The 23,797-nt window shown below is 31.0% G+C and overlaps 3 protein-coding genes across 6 annotated transcripts; 1 reads left to right on the top strand and 2 right to left on the bottom strand.

Moving 5' to 3' along the window:
* Positions 1-8,738: 8,738 nt before the first annotated feature.
* Positions 8,739-13,119, top strand: LOC139840516 (protein WEAK CHLOROPLAST MOVEMENT UNDER BLUE LIGHT 1-like). Its single transcript, XM_071830779.1, has 6 exons — positions 8,739-8,747; positions 10,065-10,190; positions 10,275-10,282; positions 10,571-10,946; positions 11,284-11,781; positions 11,857-13,119. Exons 1-6 carry the CDS (start codon positions 8,739-8,741, stop codon positions 13,117-13,119), a joined length of 2,280 nt encoding a protein of 759 aa, XP_071686880.1.
* A 420-nt stretch (positions 13,120-13,539) lies between these two features.
* LOC139843352 (uncharacterized) lies at positions 13,540-17,717 on the bottom strand. 4 transcript variants are annotated; one of them, XR_011757527.1, is made up of 6 exons: positions 17,448-17,717; positions 16,330-16,668; positions 15,619-15,814; positions 15,269-15,400; positions 13,959-14,225; positions 13,540-13,691 (listed from the first exon to the last, which is right to left on the bottom strand). XR_011757527.1 is itself a non-coding variant. In XM_071833432.1 (6 exons), the coding sequence occupies exons 3-6, from the start codon at positions 16,644-16,646 to the stop codon at positions 14,103-14,105; spliced, it is 768 nt and encodes a 255-aa protein (XP_071689533.1). In that variant the 5' UTR covers positions 16,647-16,668; positions 16,798-16,895; positions 17,448-17,717; the 3' UTR covers positions 13,828-14,102. The 4 variants fall into 4 exon arrangements, 3 of the variants coding, with proteins under 3 accessions (XP_071689533.1, XP_071689532.1, XP_071689531.1); XM_071833432.1 differs by lacking the exon at positions 13,540-13,691 and adding an exon at positions 16,798-16,895 and having other exon boundaries at positions 13,828-14,225; XM_071833431.1 differs by lacking the exon at positions 13,540-13,691 and having other exon boundaries at positions 13,828-14,225; positions 16,330-16,895.
* Positions 17,718-18,297: 580 nt separating this feature from the next.
* On the bottom strand, positions 18,298-18,651 carry LOC139840514 (cysteine proteinase inhibitor 1-like). The gene has a single exon (XM_071830778.1). The coding sequence runs from the start codon at positions 18,649-18,651 to the stop codon at positions 18,298-18,300; it is 354 nt and encodes a 117-aa protein (XP_071686879.1).
* Between the last annotated feature and the right edge of the window lie 5,146 nt (positions 18,652-23,797).

Genomic DNA, 23,797 nt, shown 5'->3' with positions numbered 1-23,797 from the left:
AGGTCATGGGTTCGAGCCCGGTTCGGGTCATTTTTCTACTAAAAGCCTTGAAAGGTAGTTTTCTAATTGTTATTATTATTATTATTATTATTATTATTATTATTATTATTATTATTATTATTATTATTATTATTATTATTTTTATTATTATTATTATTATTATTATTATTATTATTATCAATTTTATTATTATTATTATTATTATTATTATTATTATTATTATTATTATTATTATTATTACTATTATTATTATTATTAGTTATTGATATTATTACTAGTATATTAGTTATTAGTATTATTATTTTTACCAATAAAAGTAGTAGTTACCCTTTTAGTATTATTATCAAAATTATAATTACAATTAGGATTATTATTATTATTATTATTATTATTATTATTATTATTATTATTATTATTATTATTATTATTATTATTATTATTATTGTTACTAATATTATTATCATTATAAGTATTAATCTTAAGTAGTATAATTATTAATATTATCATTATTAATAAGATTTCTATTATTATTAGTATAAGTGTTATTATTGTTATCATTAAGAATTATGATTATTATTAGTATGAAAATAATATAAGTTATCACAAATTTCATTAATATTAGTATTAGTATCACTTTTGTAACTAGTAGTATTATTATTATTATTATTATAAAAATATCATTATTAACAATATCATTATTATTATTAACATTATCATTATTTTTAAAGTTATTATTATTATTATTATTATTATTATTATTATTATTATTATTATTATTATTATTATTATTATTAGTAAATCGTTATTATTAAAGCTATCATTAATAATAAAAGTAATATTTTTACATTTATTATTATTAATAACATTATTATTATTATCATTAATAGAATCATTAACATTACTATCTTATTAATAATATTAAGTATTATAATCATTTTTCCACTATTAATATTATTTTGGTCTTATTATAACTACTATTATTAATTATTAATATACAAATGATATATTTAATACACATAACATAACAAAAATTTAATATATTTTTAAATACAAAATGAATATAAGAAACATATATATATTATCAATATAAAAAGGATATAATTAATAAATCTATATTTGTTCCATTACAACTATGTATATTAATAAATATACAAATGATATAGGTTCGTGAATCTGAGGCCAACCTTACACTTGTTCGATGACGTCATATGTATTTTTACTACGAAATACAGTATAGTGAGTTCATTTGATTGCCTTTTACTCTTTACATTTTTGAGACTGAGAATACATGCGCTATTTTTATATCTGCTTTATTAAATGCTTTTGAAATATATTTTGAACTGCGAATACATGAAATGCTTTTATAAATGTTTGATGAAATAGACACAAGTACTTAAAAACATTCTACGAATGAGTTATGAGTACACCGGATATCACCCCTTTTAGTCTGGTAATCTGAGAATTTGGGAACCGAGCCCCAAATTGACGCGAATCCTAAAGATAGATCTATGGGCACTAACAATCCCCAGTCAGAGAATTTGAACTGCTTTAGTACTTCGAAATAGGTATACAACCGCCAGCTTTAAAAGATATGATCTGTTTTGTGAGGTGTACACAACCATCATATTTAAAAGAGTGGCATGTTTGTATGCTTTTTGCATGACCGTGCGAAATGCCGGTATGCGGGGGATATTCTAGATGCATTTTGTTAAGGTCGATTACCAGGTGTTTGTAGTTCGTATGAATGACTTTTATACACAGGTTATGTGTATTAGTTTTGTGCACGAGATATGTGCACGATTATTTAAAAATCGCTAGGCAAACTACAGGGGAGAAAAGGATACGAACCTACTCTGCTAAGCATTATGAAAAATGGTTTCGTTCACGAGATAGGTGTACTGTATTTAAATCTTGCGGTCTATTAAAATGATGAATTTTATTGTTTACGATAAACCTATGAACTCACCAACCTTTTGGTTGACACTTGAAAGCATGTTTATTCTCAGGTATGAAAGAAATCTTCCGCTGTGTATTTGCTCATATTAGAGATATTACTTGGAGTCATTCATGACATATTTCAAAAGACGTTGCATTCGAGTCATCGAGTTCATCAAGATTATTACTAAGTCATTTATAATTGGATGTATTATGAAATGATATGCATGCCGTCAACTTTCGATGTAATGAAAGTTTGTCTTTTAAAAACGAATGCAATGTTTGTAAAATGTATCATATAGAGGTCAAGTACCTCGCAATGAAATCAACTATTGTGAATCGTTTATAATCGGTATGAACGGGTCCTTTCAAAAAATTCACTGAAATTCGAGCAAAAAAATGAAATTCGAGCAAAAAAGGGAAATTCGAGCAAAAATAAGACACATGTGAACAAAAAAGAGCAATTCGCACAAAAAATGGGACAAGGGCGAACAAAAAAGTGATATTCGAACAAAAAAAAGGCGGGCGAACAATTTTGTGCTCTACATTTTTGATAGTCGAACAAAAAAATGTAGAACACACGGGTAGTCGAACAAAAATGCTGATAGTCGAACAAAAATGTGTTCTACATTATGAAATTCGAACAATTTTTTTTTTCTCGACTATGATTTTTTTGCTCGCCCGTGCACCTTTTTTGCTCGAATTTCAGTGTATTTGGAGTGTTTTTGGAGTTCCTAGAGTTTTTACACTAAAAAAATTCTCACTGGATCCTCTCCATATATATATAAACCAAAAGTTTTTTGTGAATTGTGGTTAAAAGTTATTTTAGGATGTTTGTATCTATATATCTATATTATATATATTATTAAATTAATTATGGAGTACAATATATTTTAGGTTTTGTAATAAATAAAAAGAATAACTCCGTTTTTCTATCACTGTATCCATGGGTAAATCTTATAATGTTTTAAACATATGGGGAAATTTTAATTACGGAAATCAATTTATTTTAATTAATTAATAAATTAGTAAATTAGTAAAATATTTGATATTATTGATAAAGAATTCATAATTTATAAGTACTCCGTAATTAATAATATATTTAATTTAATTTGTCATCCGTGTTTACCCTATCGTAAAATATATGGTGGCTAAAACATCAGATAAATGAAAATCATGGAATAGATTAATTACAATGAAGGGCAATATTCATGACAAAATTTTAATAGTCATATTTTTTAAATATTACATAATATATAATATAATTTTTATATAAATAAAAAGATATTAATTGTGAGAAGAAAAAAAATTGTAGACGTTAAGTTATTAACACCACTCAAAATCACTTTTAAAATTTGTCAATACCACGGGCTCTTAAATTCAAAAAAACTTTTAAAATTTGTCAACACCGCGGGCTTTTTAACACAAATAATAATTGTTTGAAAAAATTAATTAATTTTGCACGATTATTTTACCCATACTTGAATTATAACGTTTTGTTTATTTTCGCTATTTACATACTTGAATGATATAATCTGTTACAGTTTTTACATAGCTTTTTACACACTCGTGGAACCACTACTAGAAAATCTGAAATTAGCGACGGCAAAATCTGTCCCTAATCCGTTCCTAAACGTGTTTAGCGACGGATTTCCGACAGATTGAACTCGACCCTAAAATCGCCCTCGGTAATAATTAGGGACGGATTTAGCGACGGCATCGAAATTAGCGACGAATTAGCGACGAATTAGCGACAGACGGTTAGGGACGGATTAGCGACGGACCCTTTAGAAACGGATTAGCGACGGACTTTTTTAGCGACGGACTTTTTTAGCGACGGACTAATCTAGCGACAGATTTTCGACGGATTTTTACCGACAGATTAACGATGGATTTTTAATGACGGAGAACCCTGTCCCAAATCCATCGCTAATTATGAAAAGAAAAAAAATCATTTAGCTTGACCCATGTTCTGTAAATATAGTACGGAGTATTTAGGAACCTAATAAAATAAAACTTTATTACCAATTAATTATTGAATCCCAACAAACAGCTTGAATAACATAATCAACGAAAATTAATAACTTTCAATAAGCAAATCATAGATTCATATTCACTAAGAACTAAAATCGATTACAGTTTCTTCAATTGAAATTCAACAATAAATCGTAACAAGTTCAACATCTCAAATCTAAACCCCAACCTTACAAACCAGATAAGTACGGCTTCATCTCTCCAAAGCATAAACAAAATGAATAGCCGTAGCCGTCTCTCTTCTAGCATGTTCGGTGTACGCAACGTATCTCATATTAGATTATGTAGAAAGATATTGAACACCCGTTTCTTGGTAAATTAGAACAACAAATATGACATTTGATTTTGTTTGCTGCTGAAATAATGTTTTGATGATGATGATATTGGAGTAGTACTCCGTATTATTTATGGTGTATATATTTATAATATATTAAATATATATGTTGGTAACAGCTAATGGAAAGAAAAAAAGGTGAAGGCTCCAGATTAAATGATTAATAAATGTCATCCGTTGGATTATAAATGAATATGTAATCTGTGTGTGAACTACTGGACCAATAGGAGGGTCTTGTTTACAAAATATGTTTGAATTTGAGTGTTTGAAAGACTAATAAATAAATAAATATCTTTATTACTCCATAAATAAAGTTGACTAGCATATTCTGGAGAATAGAATTCCATTCCAAGTGTAAGATAACAATAAAATAATACTCCAGTGTTAAGGCATTCATATGACACTTTTAATTTTTCTTGTATCATTTAGGCCCTGTGATGAATTGGTCTTTTTTAATATATTGGAGTATGTTTTTTGCTATGAAAAAAAAAACAATAATATAAGTCATAAAGTTGTTATCTGCATTAATGAAACTTCCTATTAATGGAACTTATATATAAAAGCATTAGATCAAAGATATACATCCGACAAATGCATAAAAAAAATTGATGTACATATGTTATAATTGATAATAAAAGTGTATTCTAAGACATTTTGGTACTTATACGTGTTTATTCGTGCTCGTAAACTCGATAAAATCTCAATTATTAAAAACATCCGTCCCAAATCTGCCCCTAATTACCGACGGATTAGGGACGGTCATATATGTATATATTTTTTAAAATTACGATTTAGACGAAAACACATTGACACTCATTTCTAAATGCATCTATATTTGTTAACAAATGTTTTAAAAATACTAAATAACATATAAATGCAAACACACGTACCGGTATGCATATATTCATTAACAGCGATTATGGAACTTATATATAAAAACACTAGATAGAAGGTATACATCCGACGAACGTATACCATATTGATGTATATATGATATATTTGATAGTATAAGTGTATTCTAAGACATTTGGGTACTTATACATGTTCATTCGTACTCGTAAACTCGATAAAATCTCAATTATAAAAAACATCCGTCCCAAATCCGTCCCTAATATTCTGATTTACCGACGGATTAGGGACGGCCTAATATTTATATATTTTTTAAAATTACGATTTAGACGAAAACGCATAGACACTTATTCCTAAATGCATCTATATTAGTTAAGAAACATTTTTAAAATTACTATGTAGCTTATAAATGCAAACACTCGTACGGGCGTATACATATATTCACTAACAACGATTATTGAATTTATATCAAAAACACAAGATCGAAGGAATAGATGCGACAAACGTATCATGTATTGATGTATATATGATATATATGATAGTATTAGTGTATTTCAAGACATTTTAGTACTTATACGTGTTTATTCGTGCTCGAAAACTCGATAAAGCCTTAATTATAAAAAACATCTATCCCTAATCCGTCCCTAATATTATGATTTTATCGACGGATTAGGGACGAATTTATGGACGAAGCAAATCCGTTGTTAATCCGTCCCAAAGCATTATATTTAGGGACGGATTACGGACGGATTTATGGACGTAGCTAATCCGTTGGTAATCTGTTGCAAAACTTATATTTAGGGACAGATTACAGACGGACGAGTTACCGTAGTTAATCCGTCGCTAAACCGTCGCAAATGTGGGTTCGTTGGAAACTCGTCAAAAATTCGTCGGTATTTAGGGATGGAATTTTTGGCCGTCGTAAATCCGTAGCCAATTCCAGATTTTCTAGTAGTGAACGCACGGGCTCTAAAACCTACTATAAATATATATATATATATATATATATATATATATATATATATATATATATATATATATATATATATATATATATATATATATATATATATATATATATATATATATATATATATATATATATATATATATATATATAGGGGCACGATCCATGGATAAGCTTAAAAGGAGTACAAACCGGATAAGCAAAATAAAATAAAAAAATTTGAATTTTTTTTTATATTCATAAATCTGCATTAAAATGCACCTCTAATCAATTTTTTTCATAAAAAAAAAAAGTTCAAAATCTTTCAAAAATCGATGATGAATGGTAAAATTAACCATTCATCGGGTTAATTTATCATTCATCTTGTTTACGATTAATGATAAAATTAATCAATGCTAAAAAAAACCAGATGAATGGTTAAATTAACCATTCATCTGTTTTTTTTTATCATTCATCATAAACAGATGAATGGTTAAATTAACCATTCATCTGCTTTTTTTTAGCATTGATTAATTTTATCATTCATCGCGAACAAAAATGAATGATAAATTAACCAGATGAATGGTTAATTTTACCATTCATCATCAATTTTTACCATTCATCATCGATGTTTACCATTCATCATCGATTTTCGAACGATTTTGTTCAAAAACTTTTTAAAATTTTTTCGTTTTCTTCTATTTGCATATTAAAGGATCGTTTTTTTTATAAAAAAAAATTTGAAATTTTACTTATCCAGTTTGTGCCCCATTTAGTACTTATCCATGGATTGGTCCACTATATATATATATATATATATATATACGTATATATATATATATACGTATATATATATATATACGTATATATATATATATACGTATATATATATATATATACGTATATATATATATATACATACGTATATATATATATACGTATATATATATACGTATATATATATATATACGTATATATATATATACGTATATATATATACGTGTATATATATACATACATATATATATATATATACATACATACATATATATATATACATACATACAAATATATATATATATATATATATATCTATATATATACATATATATATATATATATACATACATACATATATATATATACATATATGGTTAATTTAACCATATATATATATATATATATACATACATACATATATATACATACATACATATATATATATATATATATATATATATATATATATATATATATATATATATATATATATATATATATATATATATTATAAAATTACTTCACTTGTGCCATTATAAATGACATATTATAACTTTTAAAAATCTTTATTTTCATAATCAATATTTTTACTTTTATATAGTACAATTCGTTATAATTAATATTTTTAAATTATACATTATACATTATACAATAACTCTAAAGTATAAATTCTTATACAGTTATCTAAAGTATAAATTCTTATACCTTAGGGGAGGTGAGGGTTCGATTCCCACTAGGTGAGGATTTTCCAAATAATTGGTTCAAAAACCATTCTTACCGGGCCCAAATGATCCCTTCGTCCCACGCATGCGAAGATTGCAACAATAACAATGCAGGTTCGAATCTCGGGCCTGGCATGCTGTGGGGTAATTGGTGATGGTGTTTCGCCAGGCTCCAGTGGGCTACCGGGGACCGCTGGATGGGTTGACAAAGTTAACACAGAGCTAACATGTCGCTGCCGATACACATGTTTTGCAACAATCTTGATAGACAAAAAAAAAAAACTGGAACACTAAAGTATAATGACAAATTGATTTTTTTTCGAAGTACCATGACCCTATGGGGGCTCTGGCTCCGGAGTCTTAAGTCTTAACACTGCATTATCTTGTAACATTATAAGTATTACGGAGTAATTCACATAGTCATCTCATGAATAAATGAGTTCATCTCATCTCACGATTATTGATTTTATCAAATGTTTCTGAATACACACGTGTCACACAATATATCGGACGTATTACAATAACCAAGCAAATCTACAACATTATTCGAACCAACGGATAAACAAACACGCCACGTTTTGGTTCGCAGGTAACTATTTAACGTCCAACAACCCTTAAACCCAAAACTTTATATGCAAACTCAGTAAGATTTTCGATCTCGATCGTGATAATCAATGTAACCATTGTGATTAATATCTGCAGATCTCACACCACGCCACCCCTTGAAGGTAGCGAATCGACCTCCACCGTTCAATCGGATGGCTAGTCGTAACTCATCTCTACTAATCCTGCCATCTTTATTATCATCAAATGACATCAACCATATCTTGAATTCTTCCATTGTTAATTCTCGTACACCGTTCTTCATTTTGGATTTTATGATATGATGAATTCGTTGAATTATTTGAGGCGTGGTTTATATAACACTAATTAACATATATATAGAGTTCCAAAAAATAACTTTAGATATGAATCTTTGCAGATGGAATAACTAGGACAGCATGAGATTTTGGGGTAGTGTTCAACGAAAAAAACGCGTAAATTTAGTTATTTTAATATTTAGATAAGGGATTATTGTTATGCAACGCACACGGGGCACCAACTGTAGAGCATCAATCAAAAAATCACCCAATATACAATGTCTAATGTGATTAACATACCTATATTTTTTAGAAAAATTAGTTTAGATACACCAAAAAATTAAAAAATATTACCATATACATCTTTTTTTTTTTTAAATAAAATTTGCGTATATACACTACCACTTCGAACGTCAAATCGATCTAACATGGTGTAACTTGTTCGAACACCAATATGTTGACGTGTCCCAAAAAAATACACTGTGTTCGAACAGCCACTGCGTTTGAACAAAATCTTGTTCGAATACCCTGTTTAAACACACTTCACCGTAATCGAACACATATGCATGTTCGAAAACTTCTAATTTTCAGTAATTTGTAGCTGAAATCTTGATTTTCACACACATAACATAAACACATAACAATTACATGACATAAACTACATAATATAAACTAACTAGAATTACATAAAACGTCTAATCTGAATAACCATCAGAATCTGCCATAAGGAACTAGGTTTAATGTTTGGAGTTGGGATATAACCACGTTAAATCCTTGTGTCGTTTATGCATTTATTTATCGTTATGCTTTAGCTAGTTCGGTTGTCATTCGTGTGTTTAGTGATTGGTTTAAATCACATGTCTTGTTGGGTCCTAAATTCCTTAAACCACACACGCGTTCATCTGCTGCTGTTGCATAACTCGCCCCTAACTGCTGCTCAGGAAGAAACCCGGCCCAATCCAAAGGCATGGGCAGTTAAACAACCCCCCTCCCCGACTACCCTCGCAATACGATGTGCGGAAGGCACCCTTGAGTGGAATTCAATGGTTGAGGGGCAATCTTGTGTGCAATGTTGCACCCCACGAGAGTTGAACTCCTGACCTCCCGGTAAGAGAGTCAGACTACTATCATATGAGTTAAACATAACGTTGAAATTCAAGCAACATTATATTATATTATTTATTATTTATATTATTTTCTAAAAAAGAAAAAAAAAATATACAAAAGAGTACGTACGTACGTACGTACGTAAGTACGTAACTTATGCATGGGGGAATAGATTTATATTTAGCTCGTAAAACAACAGTAGCTGGAAACCTCTCACCCTAAAATTTTCATCAAAAAATGGATAAAAATAATTATATAAAATGAATTAACGGTATCGAAAAACAGCTCTGCGCCTCTGCCTATCAGATTACATTCTGGTGTGTTAAACAAAATCACACAAATTTATTCTATCTTTTTGTCGTTTTGAAAGGGATATAATTTGAACCGTTCCAGGTTCATAAAAAAAATTGAGTCTTTTCCATCCAAGAAAAAGGTAATTTTAATATAGAATTTTCTTTTTTCTCTTTTTCTCTAAGTTATTGTATATTTGATACAAGCATTATATTTTTACAGAGGATTTGGATGTAAAATTGTTGCACTGGTGGGTTGATTCGAGTTTCGGGGGCCAAAATCCAGAGGGATTTTGTAATAAGCTTTCTGGATTTGTCTCCCTGAATTTGCTGGTAAGATTTTATATGTATAATCTACAAATTGTGGATTATTAACATATGATTTGGTTAATTGTGTTAATAATTTAATGTTGATAGCGTGTTATGTTTCAATTTTGTTATTGGAAGTTGGGGAGGGAAATTGGATCATAAGCTTGATAGATTTCATTTTCCTCTTCAAACTTATGAACATCCAAAATCTTTTAAGGTAAAACAAGTATATTTTCTGCCTCTAAAAAAAAAAGTATATTTGCTTCTTAAAATGAAGTGTTATGAACATATAATATTCTTAATTGTTATATTTTGGGAGTCACTAGTAGACTCTGATTATTGCAAAACTTTGTGTACTCAATGGAATCAAATGTACACTGCTCTGATTAATCAACTTATTGCAGATACTCAACTGAATCTATATACTTGTCTGATCTTTCTGGAATGGGTGAAGACAAACTTCATGGGGATAATAGAAACAGTTTTTCAAACGGTCACCCAGAACCCGTTAGCATACCACCGCAAATAAACCACGTTTATCAATCTTCACCTGATGTTGGTAGTGTCGATACGTTCTTAACTCCAGAAGCTTCTTCAGGACGCAAAAAGGTTGAAAATATCAATGCATCTCCAATTGTAGATAAAGATGGTTCAAATAAACAACCGGATGAGTCGAAAGTTCATATCGATACAGCTGCACCTTTTGAATCGGTTAAAGAAGTTGTTTCTAGGTTCGGTGCCATTAATGACTGGAAAGCTCACAAAGCTCAGACAAATGAGGTATGTTATCGACTTCTTTTTACGCGTTCATAGATTAAACTTTGCAGAGTTGTACTGTATAGATCACATGAGGCAAAATGGGCGGGTTGAGTAATAGTAGTTTGAAATAGATTTGGGTCAGAACTAGCTGTTTGAACCTACCTGTCAACACCCCTTTATTCATATTATACTGTATTTTATCAAAATATAACATATCAGTTATGATGTGGAAAACTATAATCTGAGCTAAGTTGAATACACTTGGGTGATGATTTTGACCCGTTTCAGCATTCAGCCCATTTCACATGTTTCCTTCAATAATCCCTCATTTACCCTAAAGTTTGTCTGGTTTATGTAGAGACGCAAGTTCATAGATCAAGAGCTCGGAAAAGCACAAGACGAAATTCCAGTTTTCAAAAAAAAGTCCGAAGAAGCCAAAAAAGAAAAAGACCAAGCTTTACGGGATCTCGACAGCACGAAAAGACTAATCCAAGAATTAAAACTAAACCTCGAAAGATCACAAACCGAAGAATATCAAGCAAAACAAGATTCCGAATTAGCCCAATTACGAGTACAAGAACTGGAACAAGGAATCACTGATGGTGATTCAAGTGTAGCCGCAAAAACACAACTCGAAGTAGCCAAAGCTCGACACCTGGAAGCAGCCGAAGAACTCGTATCAGCAAAAAAAGAACTCGAAGAAACACGTAAAGATTATGGAATTTTAGCATCCGAAAGAGATGCGGCTTTACAAAAAGCTCAAGAAGTTGTTTCAACAGATAAAGAAAATGAAAGAGAAGTCGAAAATTTAACCATTCAACTTATAACAACGAAGGAATCAATCGAGTCTACACATGTTTCACATTTAGAAGCCTAAGAACATCGATTTGAAGAAGGTAATGAACATGATCAAGAAGAGTTGTATTGGGAGCAAGAATTAAAAAGATCCGAAGAAGAATTAGAAAAGATGAAACAACGAATTGTTGTAGCTAAAGATTTGAAGTCGAAACTTGAAACTGCTTCGAATGAACTTCGGAAGTTGAAAGACGAGTTAGCGAATTATATGCAAGGAAAGATGGGTGAAAAAGATGTAGATGATGATAAATTTACACGAAAAGATATACAATCGGGTGTTGCTATAGCGAAAAAGAACCTCACTGAAGTGAATCATACTATCGAAAGAACAAATGAAGAGATTATGTGTTTGAAATCGGCTGAAAAGTCTTTATTAATTGAGCTCGAGAGCGAAAAACAAGTTTTAACGAATGATAGGAAACAAATGAGGTTAGGAACGGGGGCCGTAGTGAACCTTGAATCGGATTTACAACGTTCACGATTAGAGCTCGATAATATTAGAAAAAAAGAAAAAGAAGCTCGAGAAAAGCTCGTTGAACTCCCGAAACGATTACAGAAAGTAAGTGAGGAAACCGAGAATGCAAAATTGTTAGCCGAAGGAGCTAGTTTAGTGCTAAAAAGGGCGAAAGAAGGACTTGAGCGAGCGAAAACAGGAGTGAGTTCAGTATCGAGTCGACTCGATGAAATTCAGAAGAAGATCGAAGCTGCACGGGCTAAAGAAAAGTTGGCCTTGGGAGCCATTAGCGCACTCCACGAGTCAGCTCGTGGGTCAAAAAGAGAAGACCCGAAAGGTGGGGTCAGGATATCGTTAGGGGAATATTATGATTTAAGTAAACGGGCCCACGAGGCTCAAGAAGCGGGTGATAAACGAGTGGCTGACGCCATGGCTATGATTGATGAAGCTAAAGATTCGGAAATGCAGAGTTTGAATAAACTTACACAGCTCAATTCTGAATTGGCTGCACGAAAGGAAGCTTTGAATGTTGCGTTACAAAAGGCAAAAATGGCTAAAGAGTGTAAGTTGAATTTCGAAGAAGAACTTAAAATAAGAAAGGGTGAAAATGACTCGAACCAAGAGAGTGAGAGTTGGGGAGGTTCGTTTCATGCATTGAGCCGAAAAGCAAGTGAAAAGGTGAACCATGATTCATCATCACATAACTCGGGTGCATCGGGTGATAATAAGTCTAATACGAAGAGTAGTGAGCCCGAAAATGATTCGTCACATGATGTAAAAGGTTTATTTAAGGATAAGAAGAAGAAGAAGATGAGGGTGATTATGCCAATGTTTTCGTTAATGACGACGGGGAAATGGATTTTTCACAAAAAGGATAATTCGTAGTTGTTATCATTTGTTGTATCATGTTACATGTATACATGACTAGTTTGCATTTCGACCTTAAGGGTTATTACTTCTTAGGTGGTTTAAAGAGAGGAAGTTTGACTTTTTTTACTAACTAGATTCCGACATTTTACATGTAAATTTTTGACATGTCAAGTTGTAGATACCATGTTATAAATTAACTGATTGACAGTTACAGTATTGTGTGACCTTGCGTTTGTATGTAGGTTTATGTTGCTTTAAATCGTCACTAGAATTTCTCACAGGTGGTAAAATGAGCGGGTTAGGCTTGGGCATCAATTTCAGGTCGAAGCAATGAGTTCATGATTGTGCATAGTAACAATTCCTGAAAGGTCCAAAAGACCAAATTCATTGCAGTGTTTTACAATTTACATCTATGACTTTTCAGGATCAAGATATTTGGAAAGATATGGTTTTGATCCAGAATCCCCTCGGAATCTCAAATCAATCAACGGCGTTGAAAAATACCAAAAATAATTGCCCATAGCATGAAATATCCAGTATTCAAGATCTAGATTCACGGTCAATACTCCAATCCAAAACCTAGTGGCCTGCACCGTTAACAATACCAAATTTGACGAGTTTGACGGCTCAAAAGTCACCCAAAGTGTCTTTGGAATGCATATAACCTCTTGTATAATTATTCAATAAAATAAAAATAAAAATAGAAAAAATAATAATTATAAGATGAGATAATATTTTCATAATACTTGACATACCAATTATTTATTAAAGAATAATATTAAATAAAAATATGTTATGTTATGTGCCAATAAAGTACCGGTTTGAACCATTACATGACCCACCCAATTTGCTACCTGTAGGATCTTTTAAAGGATGAAGGCAACTGCTCTATTGTGAATTCCTTAGCATATCCAGAGACTAGTTACAAGTTCCGAGTTCGTGATAACTAACTAGTGTAACAGGGAGTAGTTAGTGCAACATGATTACCAGTTAGAGTTTCATGCCCTTCGTTCAAAGTTTTTTTCACGAACGGGGACCCCTGGCCCATATATTAAACGACAACGGTCATTGAATGAACCAACTAGCCGAGAGACCACTTCCTTGAAGAACATGGATGCCATCTGTACATTATGACCCACAAGCTAAGTTACTCAGTATTATATTCCAAAGAGATTATGTGCAGATATAATAACATCAACTAATACTTGAAATTACTCCTTGGTAACAACCATACCCATATATCTCTTCTCACATCCTAGTTGGGTTTTACACTATGTTGTTGCTTTATAACTGAAGTAAGGACAGGTATAACAAGAATCACATGATATGGGTCAAATTTGGGCAACCTTTGTGAGGTCAAAACAGGTAAGGTTCATTTTTTTCAGAAAACTTTAGTTCTTTTTTATATTATTAGATAGTCAGATATGATAATAATCTAGTATTTTGAATAAATGTAACATGCGAGATATTATGGATTAAAGACATATTTTGGACTCCTTTCAACTCGTAAAACTCATACAACTATTTGGACCTGTTTCTTTGTAACATATCTTCTTTAAATTCAAACTGCTTTGACCCATTGTGAGTTTAATCAACCCACTCATAAGTAAACGGTCAACAATCTCTAATAATGAACTAAATAGCAGTATCCTCAACACTGCAAGGTTAAAAGAGGTTATTAAGTAGTGGGATTAGTATTGTGGAAATCAAGATAATAACTGAAAAGCTGAATGATATATAGACACTTTTAGCCCATTTCAAATGTATTTAGGAGTGAGAAGATGGGCGGGTTAAATGCTAGCAGATAAATTTTTATCCAGGCCAAATATATGCCTTGGGTGGACCCAAACCAAATTTTTTAATACTTATCAAATTTTTGACCCTATAAGCCCATTAGACCTATTTCCTTTTAAGCTATTATTTACCTACACGTTTGACCAGTTAAAGATATATCATCCCAAATTGACCCCCACTCATAAGTAAAACGGGTCAAATTTGCCACCTCTAGTTCTTTATAGATGTTATGCTTAAAGGAGACGGAATTGTTTTTACAAGGCACATAAAATGGAAGAGCAACAACGGAATCTTACCATATGACTCAAAGAAACCTTTAATCTATTAAACCTTCGTAGCATGTTTACAAAGTTTGCAAAATGACGAGTACCTGTGAGTATAACGGTGACTGGAACTTAAAATCCACAAAGAAATGAAGGTCGCATGTTCCTGGAACAGGTCCTGGATGGAACTCCCATATGTTTATTAAATGATCAAAAAGGCTGCTTTGTGATGAGGTTGTCTGGAATTAAAACAAATCAAAAACAATTTCATCAACATATTTATCGATATAAAGTTATCTTCACAATGTAAAAGTAAACTTTAGATTAACGATCTACACCCTAAACTTCTGTATTTATTGTAGCTTGGCTACGTGATACACCATTAAAACAAACGTGGTCTACTTTTAACAAAATTTCTACTAGTTTGAGTCTTCAAGAATAACTAAAAAAGCCTCACCTTTATGAACTTTGGTTTTACCATTTGTACATGAGATACATAACTTTCAACAAGAAATTTAAAACCAATCTCCAATTCGGCATCAAAAGCTGAATCTGAATGACGTTGTATTATATCCGATCGTTGACACCAAGGAAGAAAATCTTGATACATGTCAACAGCAGCAACTACTGCAAATAACTGCTCTGGGGAGTACCTGAACCAAAGTGGAGTACACTATCTAAGTTCCAAAAGCAATTATATGCTATAAAAAGTTTATATGAGGGAGTTGAAATAAGAAATAGGGATAAATCCTTAAAAAAAGGTAAACACATTTGCCCCAATCATATGCGATTGCCCGCCAACGAAGCATTGCTTCAACGGCATCCCTTTCACCTTGTGTGTTGTGGCTGGGGGTTAGGTCATGGTTTCGAGCCTCGCTCTGCCCATCCTATTAATTAATCTGCCTGAAATATGGATATCCAGATTGACCCCAGGGGGGTTTTCTCCCGGATCCATTCAGGATTCAAACCTGCCTGCCCCTCGGGAAGGTTAAAGGATCGGGTTCCTGTAATGCGATTCGGGTTTCCTCCCGAACGCGTGTGTGTGTGCAAATGATGAGTGTCGTTGAAATAAATGATATACTGATGCAAAGCTTGCCGTTCAAAAAAAAAAAAAAATGCGGTTGCCCCAATATATTCAAATTTATAATTTAAAAGGAATAAGTAATACCCCATGATACGCTTCTCTTCATGAACTTTGGACAAAACATTACTTCCTTCATCCCCATCACCGCAACCAAGAAAATTTCTTCTTTGGGTAAGATCACAAGAGGGCATGTTTTGCAAGAAATTGGCATCCCTATGAAGGTAACTAACGATCTGACTGGAAGATAATAACGTTTCAATATATGTAGTGCTCCTAAAACATCGATTCTGAACACAATTTTGAAGTTCAGGAATGTTCTGTAAGCGTCGCATTAGCCATCTGCCACCACTTTTGCACGTGACAAACTGTCCCACAGTCTTTGAATATGTCAATGATGACATTGCAATGTATAGCAACAAGTAACTGTAGAGGAACACAATGGTTATCAGATACCACTCGTAGAACCGTACTACACAAATGACACTAACACACGTCTCCTGAGCAGGAGTCAACTCGAGTCTTTGTTAAGTAGATTTCAAAAAGGACATGTACATGCTAAGTTGTTAAAGCTTCCTTTTATTGTTGTTTCTGATCAAATGTCTACAAGAAGACCATAGTAGCTTTATATCTTCCCTTTTTTGAGCCGAGTACTAACACGAAAGGCGACAGCCAATGAGGACACTTACAAAAGGTATATAGCACTATCAGAAACAAAAGACAGAAGCCACGAAATGTAATGTTCCAATGATTAAATCCATGATGAGCCCATTTTCAGTACGAATTCAACATGAACTATGTGGTGAAAACTAAGTACACTCTCAAGTCATATATTAGTACTTCAAGATTGACCATTTTTCATGACACTACTTATTTCTATTTCATTGACTTCCTTAATGTATCGCTGGATCAATTATTATGATGATTATCTTAATAAAAAAAACACAATTAATTTCTTAATATACATTTTTGTCATAATTAACCTTATATACTAGCACACCCTTTTCGTGTCTAACTTTCAACAGAGAGAGTGATAAAGTTCGATATTATCTATGATCTCGATAACTTCCTTAATTTTGTGCCCTAAAAATAGAAATTTAAATTCGATTTCACGCAACATTAGTCGAATTAAAATATGTAATGCAACGGAATTATAACTTCATTTACGAAATAAAATAACAGATACATACGTAATTATGTTGTACCTTGAAGAAACTGATCGGATGATGAAAATGAAACGTGCTAAATTTGTATTCCGTAATGAATTGAAATGATGATGAAGAGAATGAAACGGATTGAATGTTTAGGTGTAAATTCGTTGAAAATTCAATAGAAAATTTATGCCGCGTGTGTAATCAGTTATTCTTAAATTCACCGGAGAAGAAGGTGGTTAAAGGCGGTGACGGGAAAACCGGACGTCGTTAAGGGCAATGGGGTGTATATTTTATTTTATATGTTACGGAGTATAAAGCAAATCCTGTATATGCGGTGGTCTATATGATTCCGTTAGATGGTGTGTATATTTTATTTATTTGTTAAATTTTCATTAGGTGTCAACTTATTTTTGTTCGTCGAGTCCTTGATTAACGCTCATGTTTCGTCAGAAGTTCAAAACTAACTCCAATGTAATGGGCGTTAGTTTCATCAAAATATGTCCACGCCATTTTGACGCAATGACGCCTCCTTTCGTGCTAGTAGTAGGTGGTCTTATAACTGTTCCGTATCATACGATTATACAATAATAATAATATAATAGTAATATATTATAATATTATTAATATTATGAATTTTTTAATAACGACTATCATAACTATCACTATAATTTTGACGTATATTAATTGTTTGTACATTGAAGATAACAACTTATTTTTTTTTTTTTTAAAAACTACCATGAACCAAGTTAATATATTAATAATTTTTTTTGGCATAAACTTGATTCTCAATAGCATCCCATTAAAATTATACGCTACTTATTATTACGTATGTTATAACGCTGATAAACTAGGATATATTAGTTATAAAAGTAGAGCTAAAAACATAACCTATCTTTACTATTTAAATAGGTCCACTAAAAGATAACAACGTTCTTTTTCCCAAGGGTATATCAAAAACAAGAGCCATATAAGTTTTTCCCGCACCATTATCTAGCGCCTTGATTGTCATGTTCCAATTTCTTCCAGAATTCACCATTTTAGCACATGCCTTAACATTAGTTTGGTATACCAAAGAGGTACCCATCTGTTTATTGTGCTCATCCACAGCAAAACGTCCTAAACCTATATCGTACTGAGCAGACCCGTCAGAGCATCTCCAGCCATCACCGGAATTGTTGTTGCGTCGTATTGCATATGATTCGTAAAGCATAAACACTAAGAAGAAGATCAAAATTTTGATGAATGAGTTCTCCATTTCGAAAGATATAAGGTTTATGTGAAATGAAATAGATATAAAAAGAAAATTGATTTTTAGTGTGAGAGATTATTAGGACATATATGTGAATATATAGGAGGAGTCCAAATGAATTGCACATTTTGCCACTCTTACTTGTGGCATAACTTTATTGCTTCGCATGATAATAAAATTGTTTTTATGAGTAATTATACGGAGTATTGACAATATGTGAATATAATAACTAATTTATTTTTTAATTAATGAACATTGAATGCATATTACCTATAATAACTAATCTAATTTTTGATCAATGAACATTGAATGCAGATTCAATTACAATAAGCTAATTTAAAAAATATGATTTCCATAACTACAAAACAAATAACAATATAATTTCAACAACTACCGGTCCCTTTGAATCTGAATTAGTATATTAGTTGACTTTTTGTTAAATTTAAGATATTTTTATGAGTTGTCTATTATTGCCTTGATTGAATGAATTATTTTAATTAAAATAACTTATTATAAAAAGTTATTAGTAATTTGTTGTAACGACCCGTCAAAATCGCTATTGACGCGACACGTTAATCATTGATTCCAAAGTGAGATTTGACCTATATATGATACGTTTTGATAAAATATTGCATTCATTAAAATAAGTGACTTTCTAAACATAGAAAGTTATAAACATGTGGGCGAGTGCTTAGGTATAAGCAAAACTCCAAAATACATAAGTCTTTAATTTACAGGTTGACATCACAGTCCAATTATTTATTACACAACGCAGTTTTATTTAGAATGCAATAAACTTTATACAAAGCATGAGAGACTCCATGCAGGCAACAAGCACATCACAGCGGAAGCAGTCTAAGGACCTGAGAATAAAACATGCTAAAAAGGTCAACACGAATGTTGGTGAGTTATAGGTTTAATTGCTCGAGTCATAAATATATATAAAGATAGAACACAAGATTTCATCAAAAGTTTATCAATAGATTCTACGTAACAGAGCACCCTGGTAACTAAACTTAATGCTATAATGATAATTACCCCATTCGTTTTAATACACGCAAACCAACGTGTCTTAAACTCAAATAACATACGTCCGTTAAAAGGCTAGCGCTCTAGCTCGGACGGGGATGTCAAGCCCTATGGATTCATATACAATTATTCGCGCCCACCAGTCCATATCCTATGTACTGGTAGCTACTAGTTACCAAAGCTAAGGGATTTTCGGTTTAACTCAGTGTAGAATTTAGTATGTACTTGTTGTGAAGACCCGTCCTAATCCATCCGGACGAAGTCCATATCGATTATAAACGATTCACAACAGTTGATTACATGGCGAGGTACTTGACCTCTATATGATACATTTTACAAACATTGCATTCGTTTTTGAAAAGACAATATTTCATTATATCGAAAGTTGACGGCATGCATACCATTTTATAATATCTAACTATAATTGACTTAATAATAATCTTGATGAACTCAACGACTCGAATGCAACGTCTTTTGAAATATGTCATGAATGACTCCAAGTAATATCTTTAAAATGAGCAATTTCACAGCGGAAGATTTCTTCATACCTGAGAATAAACATGCTTTAAAGTGTCAACCAAAAGGTTGGTGAGTTCATTAGTTTAACATAAATAATCATTTCCATCATTTTAATAGACCACAAAATTTCATATTTCCATTTCTCATAAATATACGTCCCATGCATAGAGACAAAAATATCATTCATATGGATTGAACACCTGGTAACCAACATTCACAATATGCATATAAGAATATCCCCATCATTCCGGGATCCTCCTTCGGACATGATATAAATTTCGAAGTACTAAAGCATCCGGTACTTTGGATGGGGCTTGTTGGGCCCGATAGATCTATCTTTAGAGTTCGCGTTAATTAGGGTGTCTGTTCCCTAATTCTTAGATTACCAGACTTAATAAAAAGGGGCATATTCGATTTCGACAATTCAACCATATAATGTAGTTTCGATTACTTGTGTCTATTTCGTAAAACATTTATAAAAATTGCGCATGTATTCCCAGTCCCAAAAATGTAAAGAGTAAAAAGGTCAAATGAAACTCACCATACTGTATTTTGTAGTAAAAATACATATGACGTCATTTAACAAGTGTAGGGTTGATCTCGGATTCACGAACCTATATCATTAATGTATATTAACACCTATAGTTGTAGTCGAACAGATTTATATATTATTAATGTTATCTTAATAAATTTTGTGTTTCATTAATAACCTAGTTAAATATATTTGTTTTATATACTTTATAAAAAAAAATTCAATATTTAAGAAAAATTAATATAGTTATATTATATCTAGTAAATATAGTTTTATTTAATTAATAGCTATTTGATAAAATAATATTGATAATAATAAATAAAAAGTTGTTTTATTTTATAATAATAATAGTAATTATAATAATAACTATAATATCCCTAATACTTTTACTAATAATGAAAATAATAATGTTATTAATAACAATAATAATAATACTTATAATAATAATAATAATAATAATAATAATAATAATAATAATAATAATAATAATAATAATAATAATAATAATAATAATAATAATAATAATAATAATAATAATAATAATAATAATAATAATAGAAGACTACCTTCGAAGAAAAAGTATCAAGAAAAACAATTGAACTGCCCTAGCCAGGGCTCGAACCCGCGACCTCCCATTAATCCAACAACACACTGAACCGCCCCACTGTTTCTCTATTTCTATTTTGGTACCACGGAATAAATATATAACCTATATAACTATCGATTTCTTCTTCTTCATTCATCATCAATTTCATCATCTAATCTATCATCAACTATCATAACCGTCATTCCTTATCACCATTTCATTATCGTTATCATCATCTAATCAACGCATCATCATCTTCTTTACTCATGTATTATCATAATTCATGATTTCATGTACCGTACGTCTTACACATAAATCTATATCGTTATCTTTATTCATCTTATCATTGTAACCACAACCATTCTATCATCATCATCATTTACTCTTTGTAATCAATAACTCTTCCATAAAACAGAAGCATTAGTATTATGTGGATGGTGTTTGGGGTTTCATATATCGACGCAGCCCATCAGAAATGGAAGATGGGTCACGGCCCAAGAATAAAATACAAGCTTCAGTCCGTAGCAAAATAAAACACAGCCCAATACTCCAAATTGAATTACTTCGGCCCAACCGACATATAATCATGCAGTGGCCCAACAACAAAAGGAAAAAAATTCGGCTAGAAATGAGTGTATGGCCCGTTACAAAAGGGAGTATAATAACGTAATAAATGGTAGATTATCAAGTGGCTGGAAATTGTATTAATGATATGGCATGCGAATAACCCAGCAGGAAAAAAAAAATAAAAAAAAAATATCGGCTTAAATTATATAAACCATTCGGTCCATGTTCTAACATCTCTCAATTAGTTTCGACTGCATCCAGGATGTGATTTTGTTTATTTAAAACAGAAAAATGGGGACAGCTCACAAGTAAAATCAAATAGAATACAACAAGTGGTTTCTTTGTTAAAGCTTTTATCGGCCATAAAGACAAATTAAAATCCATAAGCCATTCGTGAAACAGAATCAAAGTGTGGGGCACGGTTTGGTGAATAAAATATAAAAATCCAAGTAGGTGATGGATTAGGTAAGCGAAGCTTGTTGAGCAAATGGGTTGTGAGATTCGGTTTTATAAAGGAAACAACCAATACCACTTTCGACTTTACAGCTCACCATCTATGTTGGTATATCATCATCACTTAGCATCCCTACAGAATTTTTAAATGAAGAATAAATACGGTGACAGATAGTGGAGAAGGAAAGAAAAAAATCCACGTGGTTGAACTTTGGATTCGATTTAAAATATAACAGCCGTCCCATGATGTATCCCATAATCACTTCATTGTTCTCTATATATTACTAATCTATGTTTATTAAAAAGAAAGAAACTCAGTAGCGTGAAAGTAAAAGAGGTGGTTTCATGGTGATCTAGTGATGTTCGATAAGAAGAAAAAAAATAATACGAGGGTGGCGATTATGCTTGGTGGTTACACGTAACAGAATGAAATATGGTGATGAGTTTATGGTTTAATGGTTGTAACAAGAAACAATAAGGTGTTGGTGTTGGAAGGTGGTGCGAGCTTAATTTAGGTTGTAGCAAGTGGCGGTTGAAGTGTCAAGGTGGTTCTATGGTGATGATCTTCAAAGTGATATTGGCGGTTTGATAACTTATGCCATTTGTATAAATAATTATACATGTACAGAGTAGACAGGAGATTTGAGGTGATGACATAAGAAGATGGGTTTCGTTTACAGGTGGAATACTCAATTATATGGGAATTAAAGATCGACAAGAATCATTTGCTCAGTACATAAATATATTAGAAAAAGAAAAGGAGAAGTTGATAGTTAACAAAATTTGGATTGTTTCTCATGTTTGATTCTGATTCGTACTAGTCTAACAGTGTTAGGACAAATTGAGTAAATTGTGAAAGGAAACTGAATACGTATACATTTAATCTCTTGTATGTAAATATTTGTATATATATATTTGTATATATCTATATCTATTTATATGTTTATATGTATATAAAAAGCTGTGTTTATTTATATAATTTTGTATAAATCGTATGTTATATGTATATCTGATTTGTATATATCTATTTATACATTTGTGTTTATATAATTCATAAGTTTTTGATAATTAACAAATAATATAATATTAATATTAATAGTAAAGTTCTAAATATAATAATAATAATGTTAATAATAATGATAACAACAATAGTAACAATAATATTAAAAATATATATATCAAATGTATCAATTTCATATTATAATAATATTTAAATATATTCATAGCACCATTATTAGTATTAATAGTAATAGTAATAATAATAATAATGAATGTAGTAATAATATATCAACTAGAATTAAACTTATAATTATATTCATTACATTAACAGTAAAATTTATTAATTATGTAATGTTTAATAGTTATATAATATATAATAACTTTCATTGAATAGTTAATATTTATAAATTTTATTATAATATACATATCATAATACTTATAGGAATCATACATATAGATTCATTTTA

The sequence above is a fragment of the Rutidosis leptorrhynchoides genome, chromosome 4, assembly GCF_046630445.1.
Source record: "Rutidosis leptorrhynchoides isolate AG116_Rl617_1_P2 chromosome 4, CSIRO_AGI_Rlap_v1, whole genome shotgun sequence".
NCBI lineage: Eukaryota > Viridiplantae > Streptophyta > Magnoliopsida > Asterales > Asteraceae > Rutidosis > Rutidosis leptorrhynchoides.
This window is presented reverse-complemented; position numbering and strand designations above follow the sequence as displayed.

Coding starts and splice junctions, on each gene's coding strand:
- LOC139840516 (XM_071830779.1), top strand. Junction 10,947..11,283: donor ACAAAGCTCAGACAAATGAG/GTATGTTATCGA, acceptor TGGTTTATGTAG/AGACGCAAGTTCATAGATCA. Junction 11,782..11,856: donor AATCAATCGAGTCTACACAT/GTTTCACATTTA, acceptor TTGTATTGGGAG/CAAGAATTAAAAAGATCCGA.
- LOC139843352 (XM_071833431.1), bottom strand. CDS start 16,646: ATGTCATCATTGACATATTCAAAGACTGTGGGACAGTTTGTCACGTGC. Junction 15,815..16,329: donor GAAGAGAAGCGTATCATGGG/GTATTACTTATT, acceptor ACTTTGGTTCAG/GTACTCCCCAGAGCAGTTAT. Junction 15,401..15,618: donor TAAAACCAAAGTTCATAAAG/GTGAGGCTTTTT, acceptor TTTTAATTCCAG/ACAACCTCATCACAAAGCAG.
- LOC139840514 (XM_071830778.1), bottom strand. CDS start 18,651: ATGGAGAACTCATTCATCAAAATTTTGATCTTCTTCTTAGTGTTTATG.